The 27,318-nt window shown below is 37.7% G+C and overlaps 3 protein-coding genes across 5 annotated transcripts in view; 2 read left to right on the top strand and 1 right to left on the bottom strand.

Annotated features, from left to right (window-relative positions):
* Nucleotides 1–2,911, top strand: part of LOC119661272 (guanine nucleotide-binding protein G(q) subunit alpha) — a 48,452-nt gene extending 45,541 nt beyond the window's left edge. For all 3 annotated transcript variants that reach the window (XM_038070539.1, XM_038070538.1, XM_038070540.1), the window contains one exon: nucleotides 1,236–2,911. In XM_038070539.1, coding sequence (XP_037926467.1) covers nucleotides 1,236–1,318 — 83 coding nt within the window. In that variant the 3' untranslated portion in view covers nucleotides 1,319–2,911. The remainder of the gene's footprint in view (nucleotides 1–1,235) is intronic.
* Nucleotides 2,912–13,251: 10,340 nt separating this feature from the next.
* LOC119646274 (ribulose-phosphate 3-epimerase) lies at nucleotides 13,252–19,452 on the bottom strand. Its single transcript, XM_038046683.1, has 4 exons — nucleotides 19,114–19,452; nucleotides 13,713–13,898; nucleotides 13,465–13,656; nucleotides 13,252–13,393 (listed from the first exon to the last, which is right to left on the bottom strand). The coding sequence occupies exons 1-4, from the start codon at nucleotides 19,297–19,299 to the stop codon at nucleotides 13,283–13,285; spliced, it is 675 nt and encodes a 224-aa protein (XP_037902611.1). The 5' UTR covers nucleotides 19,300–19,452; the 3' UTR covers nucleotides 13,252–13,282.
* Nucleotides 19,453–19,538: 86 nt separating this feature from the next.
* LOC119646275 (LDLR chaperone boca) lies at nucleotides 19,539–20,404 on the top strand. Its single transcript, XM_038046684.1, has 2 exons — nucleotides 19,539–19,760; nucleotides 19,823–20,404. Exons 1-2 carry the CDS (start codon nucleotides 19,605–19,607, stop codon nucleotides 20,228–20,230), a joined length of 564 nt encoding a protein of 187 aa, XP_037902612.1. The 5' UTR covers nucleotides 19,539–19,604; the 3' UTR covers nucleotides 20,231–20,404.
* Nucleotides 20,405–27,318: the final 6,914 nt, after the last annotated feature.

Here is a 27,318-nt window from a genome sequence, read left to right as displayed (position 1 = left end):
TCTTGTGGATAATATCTCGTTGCCAGTCATCAGGCATTGATTCGCTGTCCCGTACCTTGAGCACAAGTTGAAGAACCACTTGGTGTAACTGGTTGCCTCCATATTTAGTTAAGTTGGCTGTAATTCCATCGACTCCTGGCGACTTATGATTTTTAAGCCGGTGAATTGCACGGATTGTTTCGTCTATACTTGGTAGTGACAGTATTTCTCCGTCGTCTTCAGTTGACGGGACCTTCAACTCGCCAATGTTCTGGTTGTTCAGTAATTAAAGTACCCACCCATCGCTCCAATATGCCCATTCGGTCGGAAATCAGATTTCCCTCTTTGTCTCGGCAGGATGAGCATCGAGGTGTATAAGGCTTCATCCTGCTGACTTGTTGGTAAAACTTGCGCGCCTGGTGCGGTTGCTCCCTGTACTTTTCGAATTCACAGACTTGTTTGTTCTCCCAGGCTTCCTTTTCCCGTCTGTGAAGTCGCTTCTCCGCTCGACGGAGTTCGTGATAAATCTCTACGCGTGCCCGCGTTCTTTGAGAATGCAACATTATTCAGTATGCGGTATTCTTCCGTTCCGTTGCTAGCTTACATTCATCGTCAAACCAGCCGTTCCAACTTTTTTTGTGACTGGAGCCAAGTATCTTTGTGGCCATATCAATGATAACGTTCTTCAGGAGGTTGTGAAGATCATTTGTTGATGCTTCATCTCCAGGATCTCTGTTGACTGCGGTTATTGCGGCATCCATTTCCCTCTTATAGGTGTTGCGGAGGGCTGTGTTGTGGATGGCTTCAGTATTTACTCTCACCTGATTGTCAGAGGGGATATAATTAATCGTAATTCGAGCTCGGAGCACCATGCCAACGAGGAAACCAGTCCCTGCCCATCGCATCTCTTGCAACGTTGTCACAGGGGAGAGGGTATCGGCTAGCTGCTCAGCAGCATTCGGTTGCTACAGGGAGCGCACGTTCCATGAGAAAATGCGCAAATCGTTAATTCGTTGCCGTTACCGGGTTGGTCGTTGTAAGATCCATCCTGTCCGAGGCTGCTTTCGTGACTTCGTAACATTGGTTTTCCATGTAGGGTTGTTAGCCCTGCTCAACCCGCAACCTGGAGGACCAGTTGGCACATTTTGTCCCGTTTTTAGGCGCGTTATTATCTATGGTTGATAATAATTGATGATAATTTCACTTTTATAACTTTCAATATAAAATTCTAATAATTTGTATTTTTTCCATTCTAGACACTGAGAATATAAGATTTGTTTTTGCTGCCGTTAAGGATACTATTCTGCAATCAAATTTAAAAGAATATAATTTGGTTTGAACTGAAATTATAGTGACTTGCAATGTTTTTAGTTTGTGATTGTTGTCCTTATTATAATTATTCAATTTGTTTCTTTTTTGCATCAATATTTATAAATATATATAATATATGAACATTATGAAGGAAGAAACGAAAAATAAGCCCATCATAAAATTAATTATACACATGTAATAAAAGTTTACAAATATTTTTTTGCAAAGCGGAAAATCAAGAAAAAATTGAACATAAGAAGTTTTATGTGTAAACTTTCAAACTTTATTACAGTTACGATTTCGTTACCAATAGATAAGAAGAAATTGCTTAAGAAAGTAATTTATGTATTTGGCTCCGAAAAGAACCTTAAACAAAAGAGGATAATTAATAATGCACGCTAGAGTAAAATGTTTTTACTTTCGCAAAATGCTATTCATAAATTTTCATCGGCTATGTTTCTGAAAAGTGGAGCTCGTTGCAAAAAAACGACAAAATCAATTCAAATCGTCAACATTCTCAACTTGAGCCATTCCTCTTGCCAATTTATATTTTTTTAAACGAAGAAACGTCTCATATATTTTCTCTCGTGTAATTGTTTTATCTCGATTTGCTACAATTAGTGCATTGTTGAAGTGCATAAAACTATAACTATATTTTGTTTAAAATATGTATAATTGTTTATGTAAGAAAAAAACAAATTTAATTTAAAATAATGGTTATTTTTTAATTTTAAATTATGTTTCGATAAAGGATTAAATTCATATACTATTAGCAAATTTCGTATGTATGCTTTCAATGTTTTAATTCAATCAACTTTAAGTTTAATTGTGTTGCAATTTTGTTTATTTCAAATTACGAAACATAAACGTGCCACCTCGCGTTTAAAGTAAATGCAAAGTGGTTCTTATTTATTTAATAAAATTTAAAATATTCGCTTACTAATCGTGAGAACGTTCTAGTACAGAAGAAACTCATATTGCAAATATCCATTAATATATGAAAAGAATATATATATATCTATATTTAAGGATAAATTTCAATGAATATAATTAATATAAAGTCTTTTTCTTTATTCGATTTATTTATTTTAAAATTGATTAAGACAAATATTTGTTTTTGTTGATGTAACTAGTACCAAACAAATTTATCTGATTCTTGGAATAAATAATTTTATAATTTTTTTTTTAAATATCAAATCAAATGGATTGAATGGATCGCATTTTTAGTAACTGCATATATTCAATTGTCCTCAGAAAAATTATCCACGAATAAAAAACGCCTGCCCGAGGTGAAAATTCATTTTAGTTAGAGAAAATAACGTTTACTTTGCAAATGATGAGGAAGAATGGGTAAACTGCGATAGATTTCACAATTATTATTTAAACTAAAGAATATGTAAAAGCTAGTGTGAATAATTAAAACGCAACAGGAAGCGAATATAATGTTTACTAGTGATATGAAATTTCTTCGCATTAACGCAAGCTAAAATAAAATTTCGAAAATGTTCATCGTGTTTGTCGTTTCTTTTTTTAATTTTTCTACGAGTACTAAAAAAGCTAAAATCAATGTATGTATGTATATGTGATTATAATTTGTAATACAGAACTCAGTAAAATAATATTTTTTGTTATGTTTCATTTTTTGTTGATATCCAATAATGTCAAGGTTGAGGACTGGATATTCAAAGCTCATATTGGCAGTAGCTCCATAATGTATAATGAAACCAGCTCGTGCCACGATTTAGATTGATACGCCCGTACTCTTGAAGCGCAGCATCCCCAAATATAACATTTATAATATTCCAACTCGATCACTTTTGAATTTCAATTGCCTCTGGAGGAAATTCAATTTACACAAACGGCCCAATAAGAATAGATAGAATGGCATTCTAACAACAATTGTAATAAAAATTGAAAGGCCTAAATTTTAGAAAATGTTATAACGTCACACTTAATTTTTGGATTGACAAGGAATTTGATTTTAGTGCTTTGGGTCAGAGTGTCTCAAGTTTTCGCTTCAAGATGGCATATCAGTCTCATCCTGAAGATTTCCAGATAGTTCCTCATTCAAATGAATGACTACAAATTAATTGTAGTAGTAAATATTGCGAAAGTAAGCAATTTCAGCTTTTGCTTCTCCAGTTCGTGGCGTATTTTTCTATGATGGATTCATAGGAGGGAATACATCTACTTTCCAGAAGGATCGAATTGACTTGAGAGTCTTCGAGCGTGCTACATTTGTCAAATCAATGCAAGGTATTGATGCATCATGCATCCAAATTATACAGCATTCACCGTATGGATGCAAGAGAAATATCAATTGTCGTGATTTCCCGATAGAGGTACCTTCGCGAACAAACCGATAACAACTTGACCATACAGATCCGATTTAGATCCGGCGATAAAACTAGACGTATATGTAGTAAACATGTGAAGTGTACTGAGCTTTGCCACCGAATATTTCTATAAGTAGAATCTACGTTGAATTCGTTTTGTAGCTAATTGCCACTGACAACGTTTCTATTTACTTTTATACTGAAATAGAGTATTTTCAATAAATTCGTTATCTATACATATTTGTAAACAGACCAAAATTACTATTCTGTAAGCAACACACGCAATTCTTTTTAGGCATAAGTTCAAATGAAGCGCCCACAGAAAAACTAATTTCAACGTAAGAAAGTAGTTGTTAGATTTAAAGCCATTAATCTACTAAAACAATAAACAAGAGTACTCGAATCAGAACGCAAAATATAAGAAAAATTAGTAACGTGATTTCCGGATAATATAAAACTGTAAAAGAAAATATAGTTTTTATGTATGTGTAAGTGCTTGTCAAAGTCAACCCTTTGCTTTTCTCTCTCCTGCGTTTCTTCGATTTTGTTCTGATGAAATGATGCAAAAACCGGAAGAAATTCATTCACCATTATTTTCCTACCTCCGTCCAAAAGTAAAAGAACTCTGGACAGAACAGCAATTGCATTTCTCAACTTGAATTGGTCCAAAGCTTCGATATTATATTTTACATTCTGGGTTGAGTAGATTAAATCTGCATTCAATGGTGAAACGTAATAATTCGCTAAGAAATACTAATACAATATAATCGTACAGCACTTTCCTATGGAGTAAACCTAAGCAGGTTCTTTTCTTTTAAAACTATTCATATTTCGTTTTATGCTAGTGGTAAGATTTAAAGTACCATTTACAAATAAGGAAATCAAAATGAAAGTGCGGCACATTGGGGACTCTCTACACGCACCGTGTATAGATCTTCAATGTACCTGCCAGTGAAACGAGGAGAAAAGTGAAGCATTGTTTGAAACGATGTCGTCTATTTATTGCGTGAATTTGTAATAACGAATAGAATCTTTCTGGTGTCCATTTTTCCAATTGGTTTTGAATGTTTGGGGGAAAGGGGACAATATAAAAGTGAACTGACTCGCACAAATAAATTAACATTTATGGACTTACATTTCCAAAAGAGAACTAATTGGTTAGGACTTTGTATGTTTTTCGAAGCCATGAATCATAGATATAGAAAGGTAAATGTAAACCCAATTTTGTGCCATTGGACGAACGAAAAACATCAAAACGATATTCGAAAATTGGAGCACATAAATACCAAATGAAAATGGATGTATGATGATCTAATTATATAGAAAATGTTCCACCTATATAAAATCGGTAAGCATCCTACAAAAAGTGAATATTTATCGTAACAAATTTTCATTTTTTGTACTCTAAAAACTTTAAATTGAAGCAACTTCAAAGAACTAACTTAGTAATGTTCAAAAGAAAGAAATTGATGAGACAAGCAAAAAAAAATAATTTGCAGAATCAAATGACTAATTTTTATTGCACAAAATATGGAAGCGAAGACATGTAAACGCTAGACTTATGTAAGGGTAAGACAAATTATCGCACAAATAAGAAAAATCCCTAGATAATTTCTCCTCTTTTCTCTATTACGTTTGCCACCGCTTTTCCCTTTTGATGAGATCTGAATAAAATAGGTTTTTATACATTCAAAATAAAACAACTGTCAAGTGGTTCATCACCACCTTTGCACGTTTGTCCACGAAGTAATAATCTTTTAAGATATGTAAACTAAAAGCCATGGCAAACTGCTTTCAATGTGTTTCAGTAGATTTTACGAAAATGCTTCTTCTCAACTTTTATAAAAAAATCGTAGCGCTGTATCATTTAAATTGTTACTAAACGTTTTTGTGCAATAAAAGAAACGAAATAAATTTCTATATGAAATTCACCTTATAGAAAATAAATATAATTTTAACAAAAAACGTAATCAAATTAAGTGTAAGTTTAAAACCAAAATAATAGGAAACTCAAAATTTATATCATGCGCATGTCGTGATCTACATCAGCTGGTAAAAATCAATAGTTTTCAATAGCGGTCCCAAGAATTGTGTCAAAGTATTGAAACGCTCAGAACTTATCTTGATACGAAGAAGATATGTTTCGAAAATTATCTAGAGAACATTTCTTAACAGGTCGCGTATTATTTATTGAGCCAATTAGATAACACGTCCCGGCCCTTTCAACATATAACATTTCAAATTTTTCCTAACTTTATACAAAAATTTGAAATGTTATACTAGATCAAGACAAGTTCATGCACCTTCAACATATTTTTATATTATATAGAAATTTGATATTGACGGATGTAATCAAAAAAGTAAACTGTTCTTTCCACAACCACTTCTCGAACTCGTGTGTGAGTGTCAGTCTAAAGGCATACTACATGATATAAATTCTTGACAAACTACAAAAATAGTGCTATGAAAAATTCATTTTTTATTATGAAGTACATTATAAATAATATATAAAAGCATATTTATAATACATGTAATTTTAAATTATTAAAGGTGAAAGCCCAAAAAGGAGAAAAAAAACATTTACTATATATATGATTGTGTAAACTAATCGCTAGAATTTATAAAAATGATAAAACCAAAAACAGACAAACCAAACTGAAAATTAAATATTCTAATAAAATGAAACTAATAGTAATATACAAAATTGTTTTATTCATCCAGGACCATATTATTACATACCCACCCGATTTCGCCTTCAGCTGTCTTTTCTTGGGCGGATATCCAAACCCCAGCGGCCCTATAGTATGTTTAACGACATATCAATGAAACAGCCGTTTGAATGCCGCACTATTCGTAATGCGGCTTGGATTTTTGTAGGGATTGTTGTGATTGTTGGATGGTAACATTTTAGATGCTTTATTCGACTAAAGGTTGAGGAAACCCTCCCGTGGAGTCGATTTTTGGATGTGAAGCGACTCATCCGAGCGGGAATTAATCAAATTTTTAAAAATGGGATTAAGTTTTTGGAGTCCACGATTCAAAAATGTGTTTGACATTGAAAAGAAATTGATTGAGTAATGAGGAAAAAAAATAAAGGACGACAAGAAAATGGAAGTGAAAATATAACGAAAAAAAATAAACAGCTCAAAATTGAAAAATATCTTGAATGTCATGTATTACTGCGAATTTCTTTGGATTGCAATTGAACAGGGACTTAGGACAAGGATTCGTTTAGTGCTCAAAATATAAAACTCGCGAAGATTGACCTCTAGGTACGTTGAAAGTGATTTCTTGGTTTTTGATGAGTTGGCCGCTTACATACACTATGGTGCAAAAATGAGTCATTTTCATACGAAAATGAAAAAAATCCCAATTAAAAAATGTTTATTTGGTGAACCAAAAAATTTTTTTTTATTTTATTGAACTATAATTCGTTAGTATTAAAAAATGAAATCAAAGTTAATAATTTTATAAACTAGGGAAAAAATATATACATTTAAATACCAAATATATTTGACTAATTTTTGGCCCAAAATATGCTCCTATTCCTCTTGTACTCTTTTCCAGAGTTGATGGAGAGAGGATGCCCAACATAAATGAAGAGCTGGTACCTAAGGTAATGCCAACGATTTTCAACTGGATTTTAATCCGGACTCTGTTCTAGCCACTTTAGGACTTCAAATTCCAGGTTTCTAATCCATTCCTGTACGCTTTTTGGCGCAAGCTTAGAGTCATTATCATGTTGAAATATGATCCCGCAATAATATCCCATTTTTTAACTGCGGCGGGAAGATTGATGCGCAAATTATACTAATTACGAATTACCCCATCTTCTTTAATCAGCAGGTCAACTCCGTACAACTCCACCCATGAACAACCACCGCACTACAATGTTGTTTACATATGAGATGAGTTTGAACAACTTCGTTACTTTGGCTAGTACCACGCTCGCCCAAATGGCTAAAACCAATTTATTTTGTTCTTATCGGCCCAAATTGTATAAAAACCAATAAAAAAATGTTGATTCGCTTAGAAACATAGTAAATATTGCTACTTTTTCAAGAAAAAACCCCTCCGTTTTTTGAGAGTGTTCGAAGAAACTTTGCTTTTTCTTCTTTACAAAAGCGTTCAGCTCAACGCCTTTCAATGCCCTTTGAATTGTCTATCACTAATGGGAGTGCTCACAGAGCAGCAACTTCTTTAGTCCTTTTTGGCCTACCAGAAACGAATAACCGCCCAAAAATACGCCGGCTTATGCGTCAAATCTCATGCGTCAGCTGGTGTAATCTTTTATGAGTTCCCCTATAAAAATTGATTTTCCCATTACAATAGTGAAAGGAAAGAAAAGTAATGTGATAAGAACAGTTTTTGGCTGGGTACAAAACTGTGTCAATGCGGTATAAGTGTTCTCTTTCGAGAGGAAGAGGGATAAGAAAGAGAGGCCTAATTTCAAACCGAATAGAATACACCCACACTATAGAATGCTAACTTCAACACATACGCTACAATGAGGGGTTCTTTACACTTTTAACTAGCATTGACTCATTTTTGCACCACAGTGTATGTGCGTGGTTGCTGGTGTAAGAAATTCCGTAATACTGCGAGACAAATTGTCTGTCGCTGATGGGAAATATCAAAAGAAAAAAAGAAAATTCAAAATTTAACCAATTTGGGAGCGAAGCAATTGGAAATTCTAAAGCATCGCACACCGTTCCCCATGAAAACAACGTTGTAGTAGCAAGCTCAAATCCTGAAATTAAAGAAATCGTGCTCTCATATGCAAGACTTATTAAAAAGAGAACAAGTCAGAATATGTGAAGCTGGACCCTTCGGCTGTAAAGCTTTTGTGCTCATCTTGTGTGAGGAATTATCTGTGCACGTTTTTCCATTCGTACACAACTAAAAATTCAAAATATTCCTTGATGTGTTTCCAAACTTTGCCATTCATATGAGCTCACTTTATATGATGATGACACGTCTTAAAGTACAGTAAATGCATGTCAAATACAAAACTTTCACCTTCTACAACTTTGTGAATAATTGTTGGATTGCCTTCAAACCTTTGAAAATTATGCCTAATATCGCCTATACTGACACAAAATGTTGTACTTCTAGAATGAACTTAATGGGGTTTTGAGTAAATTTCTAAAAGATAGTAATATGCTATTATTAACTTAATTTGAGCAGATATCTAGGCCTAGATTTTGTATAAATGTATCATTGTGAGTTTTTTCAGATTTTGCGGTTGGATAGGTTCTGAGAACCAGCCCTGTTTCACTTTTTGGGACACACAATTTTAGTCCTCACTACACTATGCTTCGCTCAATATCAGAAAAAAAGATCACTTGTGAAAAGCAATAATACTACTACTACTACTAAAAAAATTGTTCCGCCTTCCGCATATATGGGGAACCAAAACACACACAAAAGCTTCAAAAAGCATATTTTCCCAGTGATATTTTTAATGAAATCATAGTCAAACATGTGCATTGTTGGTAATAAAAATCATTAACATTCGTGAAATCATCGTAAAGAAAATTCGAGTCGTGGTTGCACATTTGCAACAAGTTAACATATGAATGATACAGGCAACTAGAATTTGGCATCCTCTTTGATGCAAGAAACGGATGACGTACAACGAAATTTTCCAGGCTGATCACGACTACGAAACAGACAGTAACTATCTAATTTTATCAATATCTTAAATAATTTCTTTCCTTGGGGGATCTAAAGTAAATCAAAATTATGATATTATATATACCGGGTTGATATTTTGTGTCAGTTCTCCCCTGATAACATATTAGAACCAAATTTCAAGAACATTTTACGGATAAAATATAATATAAATCGGTTTTTGTTTTGTTGTTATTTCAACTAGTTTAAGTAAACCTAATCAAAAAAACTATATTTAATGTTTATAATCAATCTGTGATTCGCGGTTTTTCTAGCGAACAGGTTTAAGGAAATTAAAACATAGTACCGTCTCCGTCTCTAGTAGTGATTATTTTATTAAGTAAATATCGATATTTCGAGAACAAGTTGTTCCTTTCTTCAATGCACGGGTGTATACTGATTGATGTGAACAAAACAAAAAGGATATTGTAGATTGATTAAATCTAATATCTTATATAAACCTAAGTAAGGAGGAGTTGTAGTTACCTAGATCGGAATTTGGTTGAGCATTTCCAGGTTGCCTACTAATCCACAGGCTTTCCTACGCATCTAACAAATTGCATTTTTTACCTACCTGATTAAGCACCTTTACGTTGTTAATATCTATCTGGTGCCCTTTCGCTAACATATGTCTGGTCACCATGAATTTGGAAGCCTTTCTATTATATCTTCTCGCTGTTTCTGCTTCCCTAAGGTGTTCTGTGAATCATGTGGTCACCAATTTTTTTGTTTGTCCTACGTAAACTTTTGGACATTCAGGGCAAGATATCTTGTATATTCCGCTCATTTCCGATACTTCTTTAGGGTCCTTCTCACAAGACAGGTTTGTTTTGAGTTGGAATGGCCTACTGGATCTAGTGACAAGAATATCAAATTTTTGGAATAATCATTTTAGTTTTTGTGCGCTTTTTCGGTATTTGTTGCGAGTATAATTTGCTTAAGTTTTCTCCTTCAGTTTTTTCGAACTTTCTTTTTTATCATGGATTTTATCATCCTATTCTCATAGACGTTCTTATTGGCCGTATCTATGGTGGTGAGAGCGGGGTAGTCAGGAGTTGGTGGATCATTGTGTCGAAGGCGGTTTTTTTTTTGTTGGTAATTGGGGAACGAAATGTTAGGGACAGTCTGTTGGGAGCTCATCGGTTTTCGGTAAAGATCGAATGAACGTACTTCGTTGTGGTATTGACGAATTGATATGGGGCGATGACGTCATACACGTTCTAGAATGCACAACATTAAAAAAAATGGCATAGTTTCAACCCCTATAACTTTTTTAATACTAATTGGATTTTCTTCAAACTTAGCCAAATTGTGCATTATGTTATCTTTTCCACCCATGCCAAATTGTACTCTTAGAATGGACATAAAGCGGGTTTCCGGGGAAATTTCTAAAATGTGGAAATATACTATTATTAACTTTATTTGTGCAGATATCGGAACCGGATGTTTTTTGAGGACTAGATTTCGTAGAGATGCACAGCTGTGATTATTTTCAGATTTTTCGGTTGAATAGGTTCTGAGAACGAGACCTGTTACACTTTTGATGGTCATATTTTGTGCCCTCACTCCCCTATGTTTCACCCGATATTAAATATGGAATCAGTTTCGAAAAGTACTAATCGAGCCCTTTAATTTGATACGACTATATTTTATGAAAAAAAATGTTACGCCCTTCATTCACATTTATGGGAAGCCTCCTCTTAAACTTAAAACAAAATGGCGCGACTTGCTGCATGTAAAGGGAACAGCAGATCACATGCTCTTACCGATTTTCGGCACAATCGATCTAGCCGTTTTCGAATAAATCGGGTGTGACAGACAGACAGACGGACAGATTAACATCGACTCGATTCTAACAAGGGTTTGTTTCACATAAAACCTTAAAAATGGCAATTCGCCGTTTTCCTCCATCTCTTGGATTGCGTTTATAGTGTTCAACATGGTGTCTATGTTGGTTTTCGCGACAATTGTCAAGATGTCATCGAGAAATACACAACGTCAACCATAAAACATTCTCTGTATGTCATGCTCTGGGGAAGTATATGGGAATAGATCAAAAACCAATGCTGGATGAGCAGATGAACGCGCACTAAATATAGAAAAATTCTGCGGCTCGGTTTAATTCCCACCATTAAAGCCTTGAATGGGACGATAATATCATTTTTCAAGACTAATCAACCCCTGCACATTGCCCCCAATCTCTAAGTATTCATGATTATTTCAAATATTTTCTTCGTCGGTTAAAAGTAGCCCACTATTATTCTTCTCACAGCCAAACGAATGGAGGAGCAGGATCCTTAACCTGGCCCGCATATAACTCAGACTTGAATCCGATTGAGAAAGTCTGGGGAATAATTTAATTGAAACTGCGGAACAAAAAGTAAACTACTCTTGCAGAATTGAAGTATATAATATGAAGACTTTTCGTCTGATATGCTTCTTTTTTGCTTATGTTTTAATTTGATAAATTCAAAATAGGTCCAAATTTGTTGAAACTTTCCCAAAATAAAGCAGATTTAAAGTAAAATACATATATATATATATATACAAACACCGTCTGTTGAATTCTATTTCTACATGGTTTTCTAAGTCCACTTTGCTATAAAAATATGCCTACAATCCTAACAATGTCCTTTGTCGTCATTTTTTTTCTAATGCATAATTTTCTTTGGTTTTCGTTAAATGTCCCGAAGAATGTAAAAACATGCAAATAAGTAAGAAAGCGACATTTTTTTTCGCTGGGTGTATATATACATCAATACATTCCCCGATCACTTTATACCATAATATTAGAAGCTTTTACATTAGGCTAAAAGCTAAATTTGAACAATTTTTTCTAAAACTCAACAAAACTTAATTTAAAATAAAAGATAAAATAAAATGTGCAACACAACAACAGCTTAAATTAGGATCCTTAGAAGATTATGCAAATCCCTTAGAAATCTGAAATAAAAAAAAAAAACTTGTTTCTTTTTCGTTGGTGTTCATATTTATTCTTGCAAGTACCCTGCCAAGCAGACTTGTTAGCACAGATGAAGGGAACAACTGGTTCCCGAAATATCGGTATTTGCAATAATAAATATCAACACCAACGAAAAAGAGACAAGAATTTTATTAATCGTTGGGAACACCGCATAATTACACTCAAACCTTAGAACTCTGATGGAGAAAGCTCCTCCCGCATAATCATTTTGATTTTATTGTTTTTTTCCAACGTATTTCTTCATTATTTTAGGTCAACTCTTATTCCTTTATTGTTTTAATTAAATTTCGTTTTTATTGTATTATATTTTCAGCTCTTTTTCGTTAGTAGCACTGGATTTCACCTTTTTTCGATAAAACATGACTAACAATTCATTTAGATAATCCTTTGATTTGACGGTAGATTGATGGTGAATATAAGTTATGTAAGAGAATAGTGCACGCAGTCTTCCAACATTTTTATTTGTATAGTTTTTATTTCAGTTTATTTTATTGATTCCTTCTTTCATTTTGAGTGGTAAATAATGTGACGCAACTGATAACAGAATCCGTGGCCGAAAGAGAGTCCAAACGCAGGCTATGACATTGAAAAGTTGACGTTAAATCACTGTAGCTATCGCCGGCTAATATAACCAGGTACTTTTCAAATTCACGTACGTCGCGGTTCGAGAACTTCCTAAGCAGCCTACAATCTTCCAAAATTGTTCTGTGGAATGTCAATCCACTCGCCAATCTTAATAAGGGTTTATTGCATGGCATAAATACCATTATATTCTTCTGACTTTCTTAATTATTAACACTACCACTGTTGAATTTGCTCTTACTAAGTCTACGCGAAATACGAATCGTATTTCATCTTCTCCAGGAGCAACTGTTATGAAAAAACAAAGGATATCCAATCCATATCAGGAATAAAAAAGCGTTTTGCTGTTAAAGTTTTTAATATAAAATCTTTATTCCAAATCACCCGATCTCATACTCCAAATAATAAAAAAAAATGCTTAGTGCTTATGCAGTGCACATTCAACCGACTTTTTCAGTTTGCCTATAACTTCTTTTTGATCAGGAGATTGAATTACTGCGGTTCCTGAGACGATCATGTTGGCTCCAGCCTAATAACAAAATAAAAGATTTGACAATTAGAACTTTAAAAACATGTATTTAGTATAAAGTTGGCATTTACCTTAGCACATTCATCAATCGTATTCAAACCTACGCCGCCATCAACTTCAATATCCAAATTAGGATAGTTCTCACGCAACCATTTGACTTTAGGCATCATATCAGACATAAACTTCTGACCTCCAAACCCTGGTTCAACGGTCATGATTAATATCATGTCAGCCATTGAAATATAATCTTTTACGACGTCTACCTAAAATATTAACCGAGTTTCAATATTTTCCTTAAACTTTCATAATTTTAAGGTACCTCAGTGCCCGGTTTAAGCGCCAAACCGACTTTCATTCCAGCCTCTCTCACTTTTCGACATATATCTGGAACACTATTCACTACTGGTTCTATGTGGAATGTATACTGATCAACGCCAGCGTCTGCCATGTTTTCAATCCACTGTTCAGGCTTCGATACCATCATATGTGTTTCGAAAAATGCATTCTGAAAGTAATTGTTTTATTAGAAGGTAGATCACCCATTTGTACGGAAAGATGCCCAAAAGATTGAATTATGATCACGGTTTCTTAGAAAAAAATAATTTATTTGAAGTATGTATATGTAATGATACAAGTATAAGTAAAACAGGGGGAACGAATTGGAAGTTATTCAGAAAATCAGAGAAAAACGGGAAAGTCATCTTTTATGTTGTCGCACACTGCAGCTCGAATTATATTTCTATTTGATTCTCTGCCTCTGGTCAAACAGGAAGTCACTAAGTCAGAAACATTCAACTTAGTGCTCTATCCACTGAGCTATTGTTCATGCTGATGATGAACAATTTTGAATCCACTTTCGATGTGTTGTCTACAACTTCGAAGTCAACAACTCGTGCGAAGTAAGTTAGAATTATGATCAAACAAATATCGGATGATCGACTCCTTCTCAAATGGATGCAAACTCTGGTGTCCAGAGGAATAGTACATCTATAATATAATGATGGGCGTAATATTCGATGAAAAGGAGTTTAATTTCGAAGGAACGAGCTTAGAAATCTCGATCAACAACGACAATGGCGAGGCAGCTTTAGTCAAAACCGGAAAAGCAAATGAAGAAAGAAGTAGAAAATGGATAAAAAAGTGAGGCCAGGTTCAATGCAGTTGCACCAGAGCGCAAAAGAAACTGAACTCTGAAGTATTTACTTTTTCAAGGAAACCTAGTGACTTCACTGAGTTATTCTTTAATGATGCTTCTCATATGTATGAGGAAGTCAACCACAGAATGGACTAGGGCCTCTGAGAAGAGAACATTTAGCAGGACTTTGGCAGCAAACAGTTGTACCGCTAACAATATGAGTTTGAGCAATTCGTTGCTAGTAGGCTCCATCGAAAAATACAAGTTGCATTTGGTTATAAAAGGATGCGCTCAAAAAAAAACGAATGAATGAATGCAAGAACACATAAGGTCCAGTTGCAAGCCCGAAGTTCAGAGCACTTTCGGCATAATCGTTGGACATCCACTTTCCACATACTAATTAGATGTCAAGAATGTTTTCTTGCACAGAAAGAGAAGACATTCTATGTAGAGGCTCTTCCTGATTTTCTTAAGCATCACCGAATGGTCGGAATGATACATTCAACTGCTTTGCCATGGAAATTGAGTTCTTGGTAAGCTCGTCTTGGTTGAATGCGATGCAACTCGGCTCATTTCAAGCAAAGAAACACATACATCGAAGGTCCTGGGCAGCACCAGATGCCATGATAATCAACTGAATAGACCTTGCTCTCATCCAGATGTTATAGATCATATCGAAGAGCGACTTTGACTCCGAACACCACCTGATCAAAACCATATACAGGCGCCGTACGTCGAGGTCATATTGCAAAATGAGACAGTAGTGGATGAATACAGGACGTGGCTTGAAGAATGACTGCCTCAATAACACAAAGTATCCCGAATCAGCCCGTAGACGTCGTCCAAACAGTACTAAGAAACAAACTTAAAATTACAGCGGAAGTCAATGGGTAGGAAATCCTGCACAGAAGAAATTATTGGTTCGATGGAAAATGGTACGAGGCATTCAAGAAGAACAATTAAGGCTATAGACAGCACACCGAATGAAACACAAGGTCGAAAAAAGAGAATTACGACAACCGCACATTTGAGGTTGTAGTAAATAGAGTAATAAGACTAAAAAAGGAGGTATTTTGACAATAAACTGAGGAAAATTGATAACAATTTTACTAATAGCAAGTATGGAAGGAGGAATTATGGGAGTCTTGAGTCTACTGAGGACCACTTGAGAAGAAACTTCCAATCACTGTTTGTTGTCCACTGACCGGGGATTCGTCCTGGGAAGAGGCAATTCATTAGAGGCTACCTCACTTTTGCCCTGGGAGTAGCGTAACTGCTGGTATAGCCCCGGGGCAGTTGTGAGACAGCGTCTGGTGGGTTGTTTCTAGCCTGGGTAAAATCGCAAGTCGTATAAGAATCAATCAACCCACAAAGTAGAAAAAGCCTTAGACGCAGTTTCCAATTAAAATCGACCCTTTGTAGAAGGAAAGATGGGACGATTTGCGTCCAACTTGTTAAACAAAACGATCAATGGACCAGCTTTATTTACTTAGCCACATAACTGAAGAACTATTCTAAGGAGTCCGAGAAGATTGGGAAACGAATTCGGCTCACAAATAAAGTGTTCCATTCCTTTTTGGTAATTTTGAAGGCCAGCAGCAAATCAATTCATCTGTGTTATCCTTTGTATGAGTAAGCATCTGAGATAATATTGGCTACATTTGAAAGGAAAGTTCCGAGAAGAATAATCTGGAGCAAGCGTAATAGAAACCGATAACGAATAAGGTACAATCTATACATATTGTACGAAATATTCGACGAGCTAAAAGTTTAAATAATCGTCAGAATGAAAAAGTTACAATGGGCTGGCTAATGCAGAGAAGAATCGGGGAACGCGACCGATGGATCGAGACTTTTGGAGGCAGTGCAGGTACAATGAGGACGAAGATCCCTATCGCCAATGCGGCGCTCAAATATCTAGGGATGAGTTTAGATGTCAAGTTCGAGTTGAAAAAGCTTATTAGATAAAACGCTGTCGAAGTGAATATTAGTTATAAATGACTCTATTGGGCTACTTAGAGGTAGCTCTGGATCATCAATAGCTAAAAGAATTCTAATCTATAAGCAGATTCTGAAGCTGGTTTGAATATACAAAATGCAGGTCGTGAGCTTCTCCTTTTCCTCCTTCAGCCTTTGTCCCATTCAGAAGCGGGGTCAAATCAAAGGCCTGATCTGGATGCAGCTGTAAGGCTCTCAAGTCACATTACACCACTGGCCCAACGCAACACCTTCGTCTCCATTACCGCGAGGCGCCGTTCACTGCCTTTCATAGTCGGCCAACACTCAGAACTATAAATTGCGATAGGACGGTCGATAATAAGATAAATTTTGGATTTCAGATGTTCATTGATACCTCGATCACAAAGAACGTTGTAAATCAAATTTACAAGTTCAAACTTTTGAAAATAATGTACTCTCTGTTGTAGTTTGCGCATCGTAGTATGTGTAGAATAATAATTTACGTGAAATTGGTAGCAGTAAAAATAAAAAGTCATGCATTATGTCCCTCAGCCCATATGAATTCCAAAGTCACTAATTTATCTTCGTTAAGAGTAGCCGTAGTTTAATAATATACATATACGGTTGCTATTCACTTTTGTAGGGCATAGCGCGTATAACACCTACGCACCATCGTTCGCGGTTCGCTGAAAGGCGCTTTAACTCTCACCAGATCTCCCCAAAAGGCTGGCACTCTCCCATTACTGTTCTGCGCCAAGAGCGACTCACAAGTCAGCGGAACCGGATGTGGTGCTTTTCATTAATGCAGATGGGAAGAGTGCGATGAACCGTCAGACTGAGAACCATGGTTTTATTAGTGTTTATTTTCAGTCCAACTATCATTTCCATCTACTTCAAATCCAGAATTATTTGGTTGAGGTCCATCACCCGATGATGTCACAATCTACTGAAATCTCCCACGTCCTCCGGACAAGGAAGCATGGAGAACGTCACCGATAACAAGAAGAAATAATATCGGTAACAAGATGCAACCCTGGCGGACTCCGCTTTGCACCTCAAATTCATCTGAAATTTTACCTTCGGTACAGCACGTGATATTGTCGTCATATGACGCTCTGATAATAGCTATATTAGTTTGTCCGGGATGTCCTCCTGCCAGACACACTCCCTGTTCATACTTTCGGAAGCGTTATCGAAATCGGTGAAGAGTATATAAAGCATATATTAGCTTCACGCACTGTTTCAGGATGATAGGTAGGGTATTGATGTGATCAGCGCCGGAGGGTCCGGGGTGGAAACCAGTCTGCTCTCTGTCAATCAAGCTTTCGAGATGTTGTTTAATGCGCTCCAGGATTATTTTATTTATTATCTTTGCGGCGGAAAGGAGCACGTAAATACCCCTCTTTCTCTCTCTGCCCTTTTTTGAAATTTGCTTCCACAGAGATTCTCTGCATTTCCTTATTAATGGAACTAGCAGATCTGCAGAACATGCAGAGATCTGCTCAGTCAGCATCGGCATGCTACGGTGACTAGCTATCTGATCCATTAAAGGTAGAACTCCACCGGATGTAATATGGTTAAGAACCCTGGGGAAGTGTTCCTTCCATCTCTTCAGTTGCTCGACATCATGGCTGAGGAGTCGACTGTAAAGGTCTTTCACAGAACCAGCAAAAGGTTTGCGACCACTTGCAAATTCATTCATGAATTTCAACACCCTTATGGTTACGGCCGCCATGGTCCTACTTCCCCATAATATATCCGAGCAAGGTGTTGTCAGAGCCCACCTTGGCATTCAGATTATCCATCACGATCACAGTGTCACCTTCAGGAAGCCTCTCCGGAACTAGGTGTAATTGCTAGTAGAAAATATTCTACAAGAGCACATTGCTACAAGTGCTGCAAGGGGCAAATGACTGCTCTCCAGAGTTTCATTACCTTACTTCCCTTAGATCCAGAATGTCCAGCATAGATCGTTGGAATTCTCGCCAGAGTTGGGAAAAGCAGGTATTCAAGGGACACTCGATATTGCTGTAGAGGACCGCGCGCACATTCCAGGAACCAAAGGGCGTAGCCGTGAAGTCAGTCCCTATCCCTACCCAAGGCGTTGTTGACTTTTCGGTAGCAGTAAAGTTTCAAAATTTGCAGGTTGCTAGCGCATAGAATTCATATTCCTTTCAGTCACATTTTACGACAAGCAGGGAAGACTGAGTGTATTCTTAAGTTTCCAGTGCTCACAGAGCAACAATTAATAAGGTTAAGGTTTTACGGTAGCTGAAAATTTCTACACTTCCCAACATCGGGTGTCTTTTCGCAGAATTTTTCCACCTTAATAAAAAAGAATATGTATGTTGATAGGCTTCAAAAACTATATTTTTTTAGGACGCTGAAAGAGAAGGGGCTGAAGTCTATCCTAATAAAAAGTAGTGAAGTAGATTGAGAAATAAAAGAGAACATTTGCGATAGCTCTTCCGCGCAACTCACACGGGTGTTATTTCACCCTCCCTTTTTCATAACAGCAATTTACACCATACATGCAATTGGTTACGCTTTTGTAAAAATAGCAGATTGCAGCAAGTTTTCATATCAAGCGAATCGTCCCTAACAACCATACAATCGGCCCACATACCTTAATTTTGTTCCGTAAGCACTTAACGACAGGATGCCCAAAGGTTAAATTGGGGACAAAGTGGCCATCCATAACGTCCAAATGTAAGTAGTCGGCTCCATTGTCCAGCAACTTTTGCGATTCCTCATAAAGGGCACACAGGTCAGCATTCAGGATTGACGGTCCGATTTTCGCTTTCAGTGACATTCTTATCAATACCTTCTATCCAAGGGCACAACAAACTACACTCCAACCGTACGAACTGCCTCACGCTACTAACAGTCGCTTAACAGAAGCAGGTTGCTCTCACGTGCTAGAATCTGTACAAATGTCAAAATTACATGACGGGAATCAAAAGCTTTGAATATCTTATTGGCGCCTCTTCTGATAAGACCAATCCAAAGAACACTTATTTCGTTGCGATGTTTTAGCTGTCAAATTTTTGCACTGATTAGAAACTCAGTGACAGTTGCAGCAGAGGGAGTGACGTGTGTAAACTGAAGATAAGCGAAATGAACAAAGTCCCGGTGTTTATTGTGGTATTTTTCACCCTTTGTGTAATATCGACCTGCAAAAAGTCGGATCCGAAAAACAAACCGAAATGGGCTCAAAAAGACATAAGGGATTTCACAGACGCCGACATGGAACGTCTTTTAGATCAGTGGGAGGTATGCGAATGAGTTATACAATCTTCTTGCTCATACAAGGATCTGTCCGTATATCGAAACAGGAAGACGAAGAGCCTCTAGAGGAAGATGAACTACCGGAACACTTACGTCCGCAACCAAAAATCGATCTTTCCAATATAAACACGAAAAATCCAGAGGATCTATTGAAACTTAGCAAAAAAGGCCGCACTCTTATGACTTTCGTGAGCGTTGGCGGCGATCCAACTCGCGAGGAAGCCGAGACGATTACTAAACTGTGGCAAACGGGACTTTGGAACAACCACATACAGGCGGAACGTTATATGGTAGATGACAACAGAGCGATTTTCATGTTCAAAGATGGATCACAAGCCTGGGAGGCCAAAGACTTCTTGGTGGAGCAAAAACGATGCGAAAGTGTTACTATCGAGAACAAAGTGTATAAAGGGAAGTACCCGGAGGAGGACTCTGACGAGAAAGACGAACTTTGAGTAAGAACTGCAGGTGCAGGTGGTAAATTATTATCTAGGGTAAGGACTTCTAGTTCAAAAAGGACATTTCCGGGTGGCTTTCCCTTTTTACTTTTAAAGAATGAAAGTATGGAAGCATATATCTCATGAAGTTGTAAATTGTACATGAATGAATATAATATTACTTTTCTAATGCGCATTTTGTATTGAGCTACTTCTGTGTGTGTAAAAATAAAAACCGTGAATTTACTAACCCTTACAGTGGAGCTTCAGGATAATCATGACTTTGGATTAATTTGCTCTATTCTGTCGTTCGACTTCAAGTCTCAAGTTCTCAGTATCCCGCCTCAAGTCGCTAGTAGAAAATTATTGTTATATGATTTTTGTATAAATAGTCAAAGAACCTCGACAAGCACAGGAGATTTTACCTCTGGTGGAACGGTCTCAAAAGATATACAGGATGATTAAACGGTTATTAATTTCTTTGCCCGCTCTACCACTTCTAAAATTGGTTATTATTGTTGTTGGTTATTATGTTACAGAGCAACTTATACTATTTAATCTACCCCCTCCTTTCAATACTATCTAAAATCAAGACATTAATCAATTTTCTGTAGAAATTCAGTGAAAAATCGTTACTCCAAGTTTTTTAGTGTTGAGATTAAGTCGGATTTTGTTTTGGGTCTTTTGCGATTCAACTGAATTTAAATCTGGACTATTTTCGAGCCAATTTAAAGTCGGATGATATACTCGCTGCAAATATGCCTTTACCTAGTGAAGAAGTCAGTCAGCAATTGTAATATTAGCATGTAATTTTCTGGCGATAATGATAATCATCACAAAAAAAATCAATGCTTCCTTCTTTACCCTGCAGAATGCCGCAGAGTCATTCCGGAAAATTGGACCAATCGCGAGAAGAATCAGCCTGCCGATAGATGGTTCCAAATAATTTCTTATTATGCTTATGTAGCCATCTGCAGTAACTGAACCTTGGATCGATGAGTCAAAAGTTGATATTATTTTGCAAATTTTAAGTGAACGGTATGCATTTTAGCCATTATCGCGGACTTTTTCCTTGGTCGCCTTGTTTGAAGCCCTATCTCCTGCAAGTGTCTACGTATACTTCTCGGCTTGATATCTATTTGGTGACTTTGCTTATTAGGTTGGATGTAAGAAATCGGCTTTTAGGCAAATTTCCTTTAAAACACGATCCTCCCGCGCTGTCATTGACCGGTTCGGTTTTCCACTTCCATAAGCTCTCCCTGTGTCCGGGTAGCTGCATGGTTAGAGCATAACGCTGTCGTACGGAAAGTCGCGATTTAAATCTCACTGGTGGCAGTGGAGTTTGTATCGTGATTTGACGTCGGATTCCAGTTGTCTCAGCTGTGAATGAGTGCCTAAGTCAAATCAGGGTAATAATCTCAGGCGAGTGCAATGCTGACCACATTGCCTCTTACAGGGTACTGTAATCCGGTAGAGTACTATTTCGGTCTTGAATGAAACGCTCTAACACACTTCAAGGCGTCGTTGCGTGTTGCGCCAAGGATTATTATTATCATTATTCTTAAACTCAACAGAAAATGGCACCACTTGCTATATGTAAACGGATTCACAGACCACATGTTCTCGCCAAATTTCGTGACAATCGTTCCAGCCATTTCCAAATAAATTGGATATGACAGACAGGCAGACAGATGTCCAATCGATTCTAATAGGGTTTTGTTTCACACAAAACCTTAATAGACAAGTCGGGAAACCGGAAGCTCGGCGTTTCAGGTATGAAATGTTCTGTTTGTTTCTTCTATGAATATATTTGAGTGCAGAACTGTTCCATTTGTACGTAGCCCGTAATGGATATGCATTTAGCATGTCATACTACTCACTTTAGTGTGATATTAATATTGGGTGGCAGTAAATTTACACGGTAAAGTCAACTTTGTGCTACTGTAATTTTGTTTTCCCAAAAAGATATTAATATACTATTATTAACTTAATTTGAGCAGATATCGATATGGCGAGTATTTTGAGGCCTGGAAACCATGTAGAGGAAACTTCATGATTTTTTTCAGATTTTTCGGTTGGGTAGTTTCTGAGAATAAGTCCATTAAAGAAATCGTCACCTTCCCCCCTCCCACTCCCTGCCTTTCCAACAAAAGTCAAAACTAAGACCGGCATCGAAAAGTACTGACCCAAAATGACTACATTTGGTGAAAAAAAATGTTACACCCCCTTTTTGCAGGTATGAGGGCCCCCTTAATCTCAAAGTAAAAGGATGTCACTCACTGTATGACCCTAATCTAATTGGATTGTTGCGCCAACGATTATTATAAGCTCCCCATAAAGCATATAAAGATTTATCATCTTTATATGCTCAAAACAGCCACTCCAGTCACTACTGAAAATCACTTCATGCACATTTTCTTCCAAATTTTGTTCATTTTCAATAAAAATAAATATACGTACATATTACAGACGTAGATATTATGCTCACCTTAAACAAACGAACATTGCTTATATCGAATACTATTACTATTTATATATGCATGTGTATAAATTGATCGTACACCTATTACCGATTTACTTCGTGCATAAAAGTGTCAGGATAGTTGAGTGGTTAGAGTCTAAGGCTGTCGTACGGAAAGTCGCGGTTTAAACCTCACTGATGGCAGTGGAATTTGTATCGTGATTTGACGTCGGATACTAGTCGACTCAGCTGCGAATGAGTACCTGAGTCAAATCAGGGTAATAATCTCAGGCGAGCGCAATGCTGACCACATTGTCTCCTACAGTGTACTGTAGTGTACCGCTACGGTCTTGAATGAAGTCTCTAACATACTTCAAGGCCCTGATCCAATATAGATAACAATCCGCAACAGCGCCAACGATTATTATTATTAATTTTTTAGACCAGCTGAAGCAAAAAATTCGTGAAAAAAGACCAGGTTTGCAGAAGAAAACAATTTCTTTTGATCAGGACAATGCACCGTGTCACAAGAACATTTTGACAATGGGTAAAATCCATGAATTCAAGTTCGAAGAATTGTTGGAACATCCACCATATTTACTCCAGCGTTAAGAAAATCATGCGTTTTTCATCAAATGATGAAGTCATAACAGCTGTGGAAGCGTATTTTTCAGCCCCTCCAGATTCTCACTTCAGGGATGGAATTCATAAATTGGAATCTCGTTGGAACAGATCTTCACGGAGACTACATTAAACAATAAAGTGTATTTAAAACCATAAAATTGTGTTTTGCTTATTGAACGGCAAAACTTATTGATGAACCTGGTAATTGGCTAAAACTCCCATTAAGTTCATCCTAGAATCACCAAATTGCAGTAATGTACGCTTTAAGAGAAATGCGCTTCTGTGCAAATCCTAGACTTCGAATGTCAGTATCACCCGAATTTGGGTATTTTCATATGAAAATACTACGGTTTATATATTATATATAGTTCAAAAAGCCCACGGACCCTCTTCCCGCCCAACCGGACCGAGGGGCGACCAACCTAAGGATGGGCTGAAGGCAACATCCAAAGGCCCGCATCACAGCGATGATGCGTTTCAACGCAAAGTGTGTGCGACCATGCGAAAATGTGTTACTACATCCCGATTGTCGCAAACACTTCAGCCAATGACGCGGAGGTTCTACACTACAGAGACATGGATCTTATATTGAAGACAGTGCGGACCAAGACTGAAACCCATCAGGTCAGATTGTTACCGGACAGGACTCTTCGGACTATAGCACAGGTTGCAAGGATAACTGCTTTTTGCATCTCCATGTATAGTCCAGCCCTAAGATCGAGCGTTTTCAGCGCTTTATGTAAGTTCTGCGGGACTAATCCCGTCGCTGAAATTATTACTGGGACTACTTCGATCTTTTGTAGTCTCCAAGTCTGCTTCATATCATCTGCCAAGGGGCCGTAGTTCCGGATTTTTTCGTGCTGTTTTTCAACAGTGTTCCGGTCCAACGGTACGGCTACATCGATTATAAAGCACGCTCGTTCTTCCTTCAGAAGCAGAACTAGATCGGGTCTGTTATGATTGACACTGTGGTCGGTGGCAATAGTGTGGTCCCACAGTAGTTTGACCCGATCATTTTCCAAGATTCTCTGCGGAGTATACTTATAGTAAGGATGGTAGGTTGCCACTAAGTTATACTTCAACGCAAGGTTTTGATGGAGAATCTTGCAGACGGAGTTATGACGATTGGTGTACTCGGTACCGCTCAACATCCTGCACGCAGACGTTATGTGCTGGATGGTCTCCTCTTCACAGTTGCATAACCTACAACTGGAGTTGGTGATTGAGGAGTCGTGAAGAATGTACCGTTTATAATTTTATATATAGTTCAAAAAGCCCACGGACCCTCTTCCCGCCCAACCGGACCGAGGGGCGACCAACCTAAGGATGGGCTGAAGGCAACATCCAAAGGCCCGCATCACAGCGATGATGCGTTTTAACGCAAAGTGTGTGCGACCATGCGAAAATGTATTGCTACATCCCGATTGTCGCAAACACTTCAGCCAATGACGCGGAGGTCCTACACTACAGAGACATGGATCTTATATTGAAGACAGTGCGGATCAAGACTGAAACCCATTAGGTCAGATTGTTACCGGACAGGACTCTTCGGACTATAGCACAGGTTGCAAGGATAACTGCTTTTTGCATCTCCATGTATAGTCCAGCCCTAAGATCGAGCGTTTTCAGCGCTTTATGTAAGTTCTGCGGGACTAATCCCGTCGCTGAAATTATTACTGGGACTACTTGGATCTTTTGTAGTCTCCAAGTCTGCTTCATATCATCTGCCAAGGGGCCGTAGTTCCGGATTTTTTCGTGCTGTTTTTCAACAGTGTTCCGGTCCAACGGTACGGCTACATCGATTATGAAGCACGCTCGTTCTTCCTTCAGAAGCAGAACTAGATCGGGTCTGTTATGATTAACACTGTGGTCGGTGGCAATAGTGTGATCCCACAGTAGTTTGACCCGATCATTTTCCAAGATTCTCTGCGGAGTATACTTATAGTAAGGATGGTAGGTTGCCACTAAGTTATACTTCAACGCAAGGTTTTGATGGAGAATCTTGCAGACGGAGTTATGACGATTGGTGTACTCGGTACCGCTCAACATCCTGCACGCAGATGTTATGTGCTGGATGGTCTCCTCTTCACAGTTGCATAACCTACAACTGGAGTTGGTGATTGAGGAGTCGTGAAGAATGTACCGTTTATAATTTTTTGTTGGGAGCGAAGCATCCTGAATTGAAGTTAGGAATGCTTCGGTCTCATAGAAAAGTACACCATTTGTCAACCATTTGTTGGAGGCTTCGATGTCAATGCCTGACAACAACAAATTTTTTATATGACCTCCGTGAATGGGTTTCTCTTTCCACATGTCGATCTTCTGTTGGACTGAAGTAACATTCGACATGGGATCCCATTCTCTGCTTCTCAAGTTCAAAGGAGATAATTTATTATCTGCCATGACGGTAGCCTGATGTATTTGGCTAGAGGATTGTTTCTCATAGAAAAACTCACGAAGAGAATGCACTTGATTGTAGTGCATCGTTTTTAAATCAAGTACCCCCCTTCCTCCCTGATGACGTGGGATAGTGATCCTCAATTTTTCGGCAGCTCTATTGTGCATGTTGTTGTTTGCAAGAACTACCCTTACCCGTCTATTGACAGATTCTAAATCAGTATTACTCCACTGTATCACACCGAAAGTGTATAGAAGGACGGGAATGGCAAAGGTGTTGATTGCCATGATTTTATTTTTCCCGTACAGCTCAGTTTTAAGGACAAGATCCAGACGCCGCTCAAATTCCCCCAGCAACTTAGATTTAATTATTGCTACAGCAGGTGTTGTTGCTTGCAATATGCCGAGGTATTTGTAGACGTCGTCCGAATCCATGCCCTCAATTCGGATGTTATTTTGGCTGTATCCTTCGTTGTCGGTGTGTTTTCCCCGAACAATTGTTTTTATGCGACATTTCTCCAAACCCAACTGCATGCCGATATCCCTGCTGAACTGGATGGTGATGTCCAGCAAGGAGCGAAGTTGGTTCTCGTCTTTGGCATACAATTTGATGTCGTCAATGTACATTAAATGGCTTAATGTACATTTCGACAATATGCCATGCTTGACTTGGAACCCGTATTTGCTTTCATGCAAAAGATGGGATAGCGGATTCAAAGCCAAACAAAACCACAGTGGGCTTAGAGAGTCGCCTTGGAAAATGCCACGCCTGATTGGTATCTCTCCTGATGTTTGCGAAGATACCGATAGCTTCGTGCTCCAATTCTTCATTACTGTTCTCAGAAGAAGAACAACATTCGGGTTGATTTTATACAAGCGTAACACTTGTAGTAACCACGAATGTGATATGGAGTCAAAGGCTGATTTATAATCGATGTAGGCTGTCGAGATGTTTCGTTTTTGGTGGACAGCCTGCTTTACAGCTACCGTATCGATTATAAGCTGTTCTTTGCAGCCTCGGGAGCCTTTTGCGCATCCTTTCTGCTCCTCAGCTATCAATTTATGAACATCAAGATGTTTTGAGATGTTCGCGCACAGAACTGAAGTGAAGACCTTGTAGATGGTAGGAAGACAAGTAATTGGTCGACATTTTGAAGGGCAAGAGACACCCTGTTCCTTGGGGATGAGGAAAGTTATCCCCTTGGTGAAAAATGGTGGAACTAAATCAGGATCAGCAATCATCTGATTAAATTGATTTGCCAATATCCTGTGAGTGCTCTTGAACCGCTTCAGCCAGAAGTTGTGAATCTTGTCAACTCCTGGCGCCTTCCAGTTACCTGCCTTGTCAAGGACTGCTTTAACGTCGACTTCAGTTACGTCAGGCATGGTCATTTCGGGGAGGGCCTCGCATGAACGCATAAGGTGTGGGAGCCACGCTGCTTCTAAATTGCAACGGCTGGATTCGCTCCAAACACTTCTCCAGAAGTCTTCTGCCTGATCCAGATTGAGGTTACTTTCCCTACCTGAGTTGATGAGATTTTTGTAGAATCCTCGTTGGTTCTGGAAGAACAAGGTGTTGTCTGCCCTTCGCTGAAAGCTTTTCTGATACCTACGGATGCGATTG

The sequence above is a fragment of the Hermetia illucens genome, chromosome 1 (assembly GCF_905115235.1).
Source record: "Hermetia illucens chromosome 1, iHerIll2.2.curated.20191125, whole genome shotgun sequence".
NCBI classification, from domain to species: domain Eukaryota; kingdom Metazoa; phylum Arthropoda; class Insecta; order Diptera; family Stratiomyidae; genus Hermetia; species Hermetia illucens.
Note: the sequence above shows the minus strand (reverse complement) of the source record. Positions and strands in the feature narration are given on the sequence as shown.

Excerpts from the sequence above, each read along its gene's own strand:
- LOC119646274 (XM_038046683.1), bottom strand. The coding sequence starts at position 19,299 with ATGTCACTGAAAGCGAAAATCGGACCGTCAATCCTGAATGCTGACCTG. Across the intron at positions 13,899-19,113 it reads GCTTACGGAACAAAATTAAG|AATGCATTTTTCGAAACACA; the intron begins GTATGTGGGCCG and ends AATTACTTTCAG. Across the intron at positions 13,394-13,464 it reads CGATTGATGAATGTGCTAAG|GCTGGAGCCAACATGATCGT; the intron begins GTAAATGCCAAC and ends TTTTGTTATTAG.
- LOC119646275 (XM_038046684.1), top strand. The coding sequence starts at position 19,605 with ATGAACAAAGTCCCGGTGTTTATTGTGGTATTTTTCACCCTTTGTGTA. Across the intron at positions 19,761-19,822 it reads GTCTTTTAGATCAGTGGGAG|GAAGACGAAGAGCCTCTAGA; the intron begins GTATGCGAATGA and ends ATATCGAAACAG.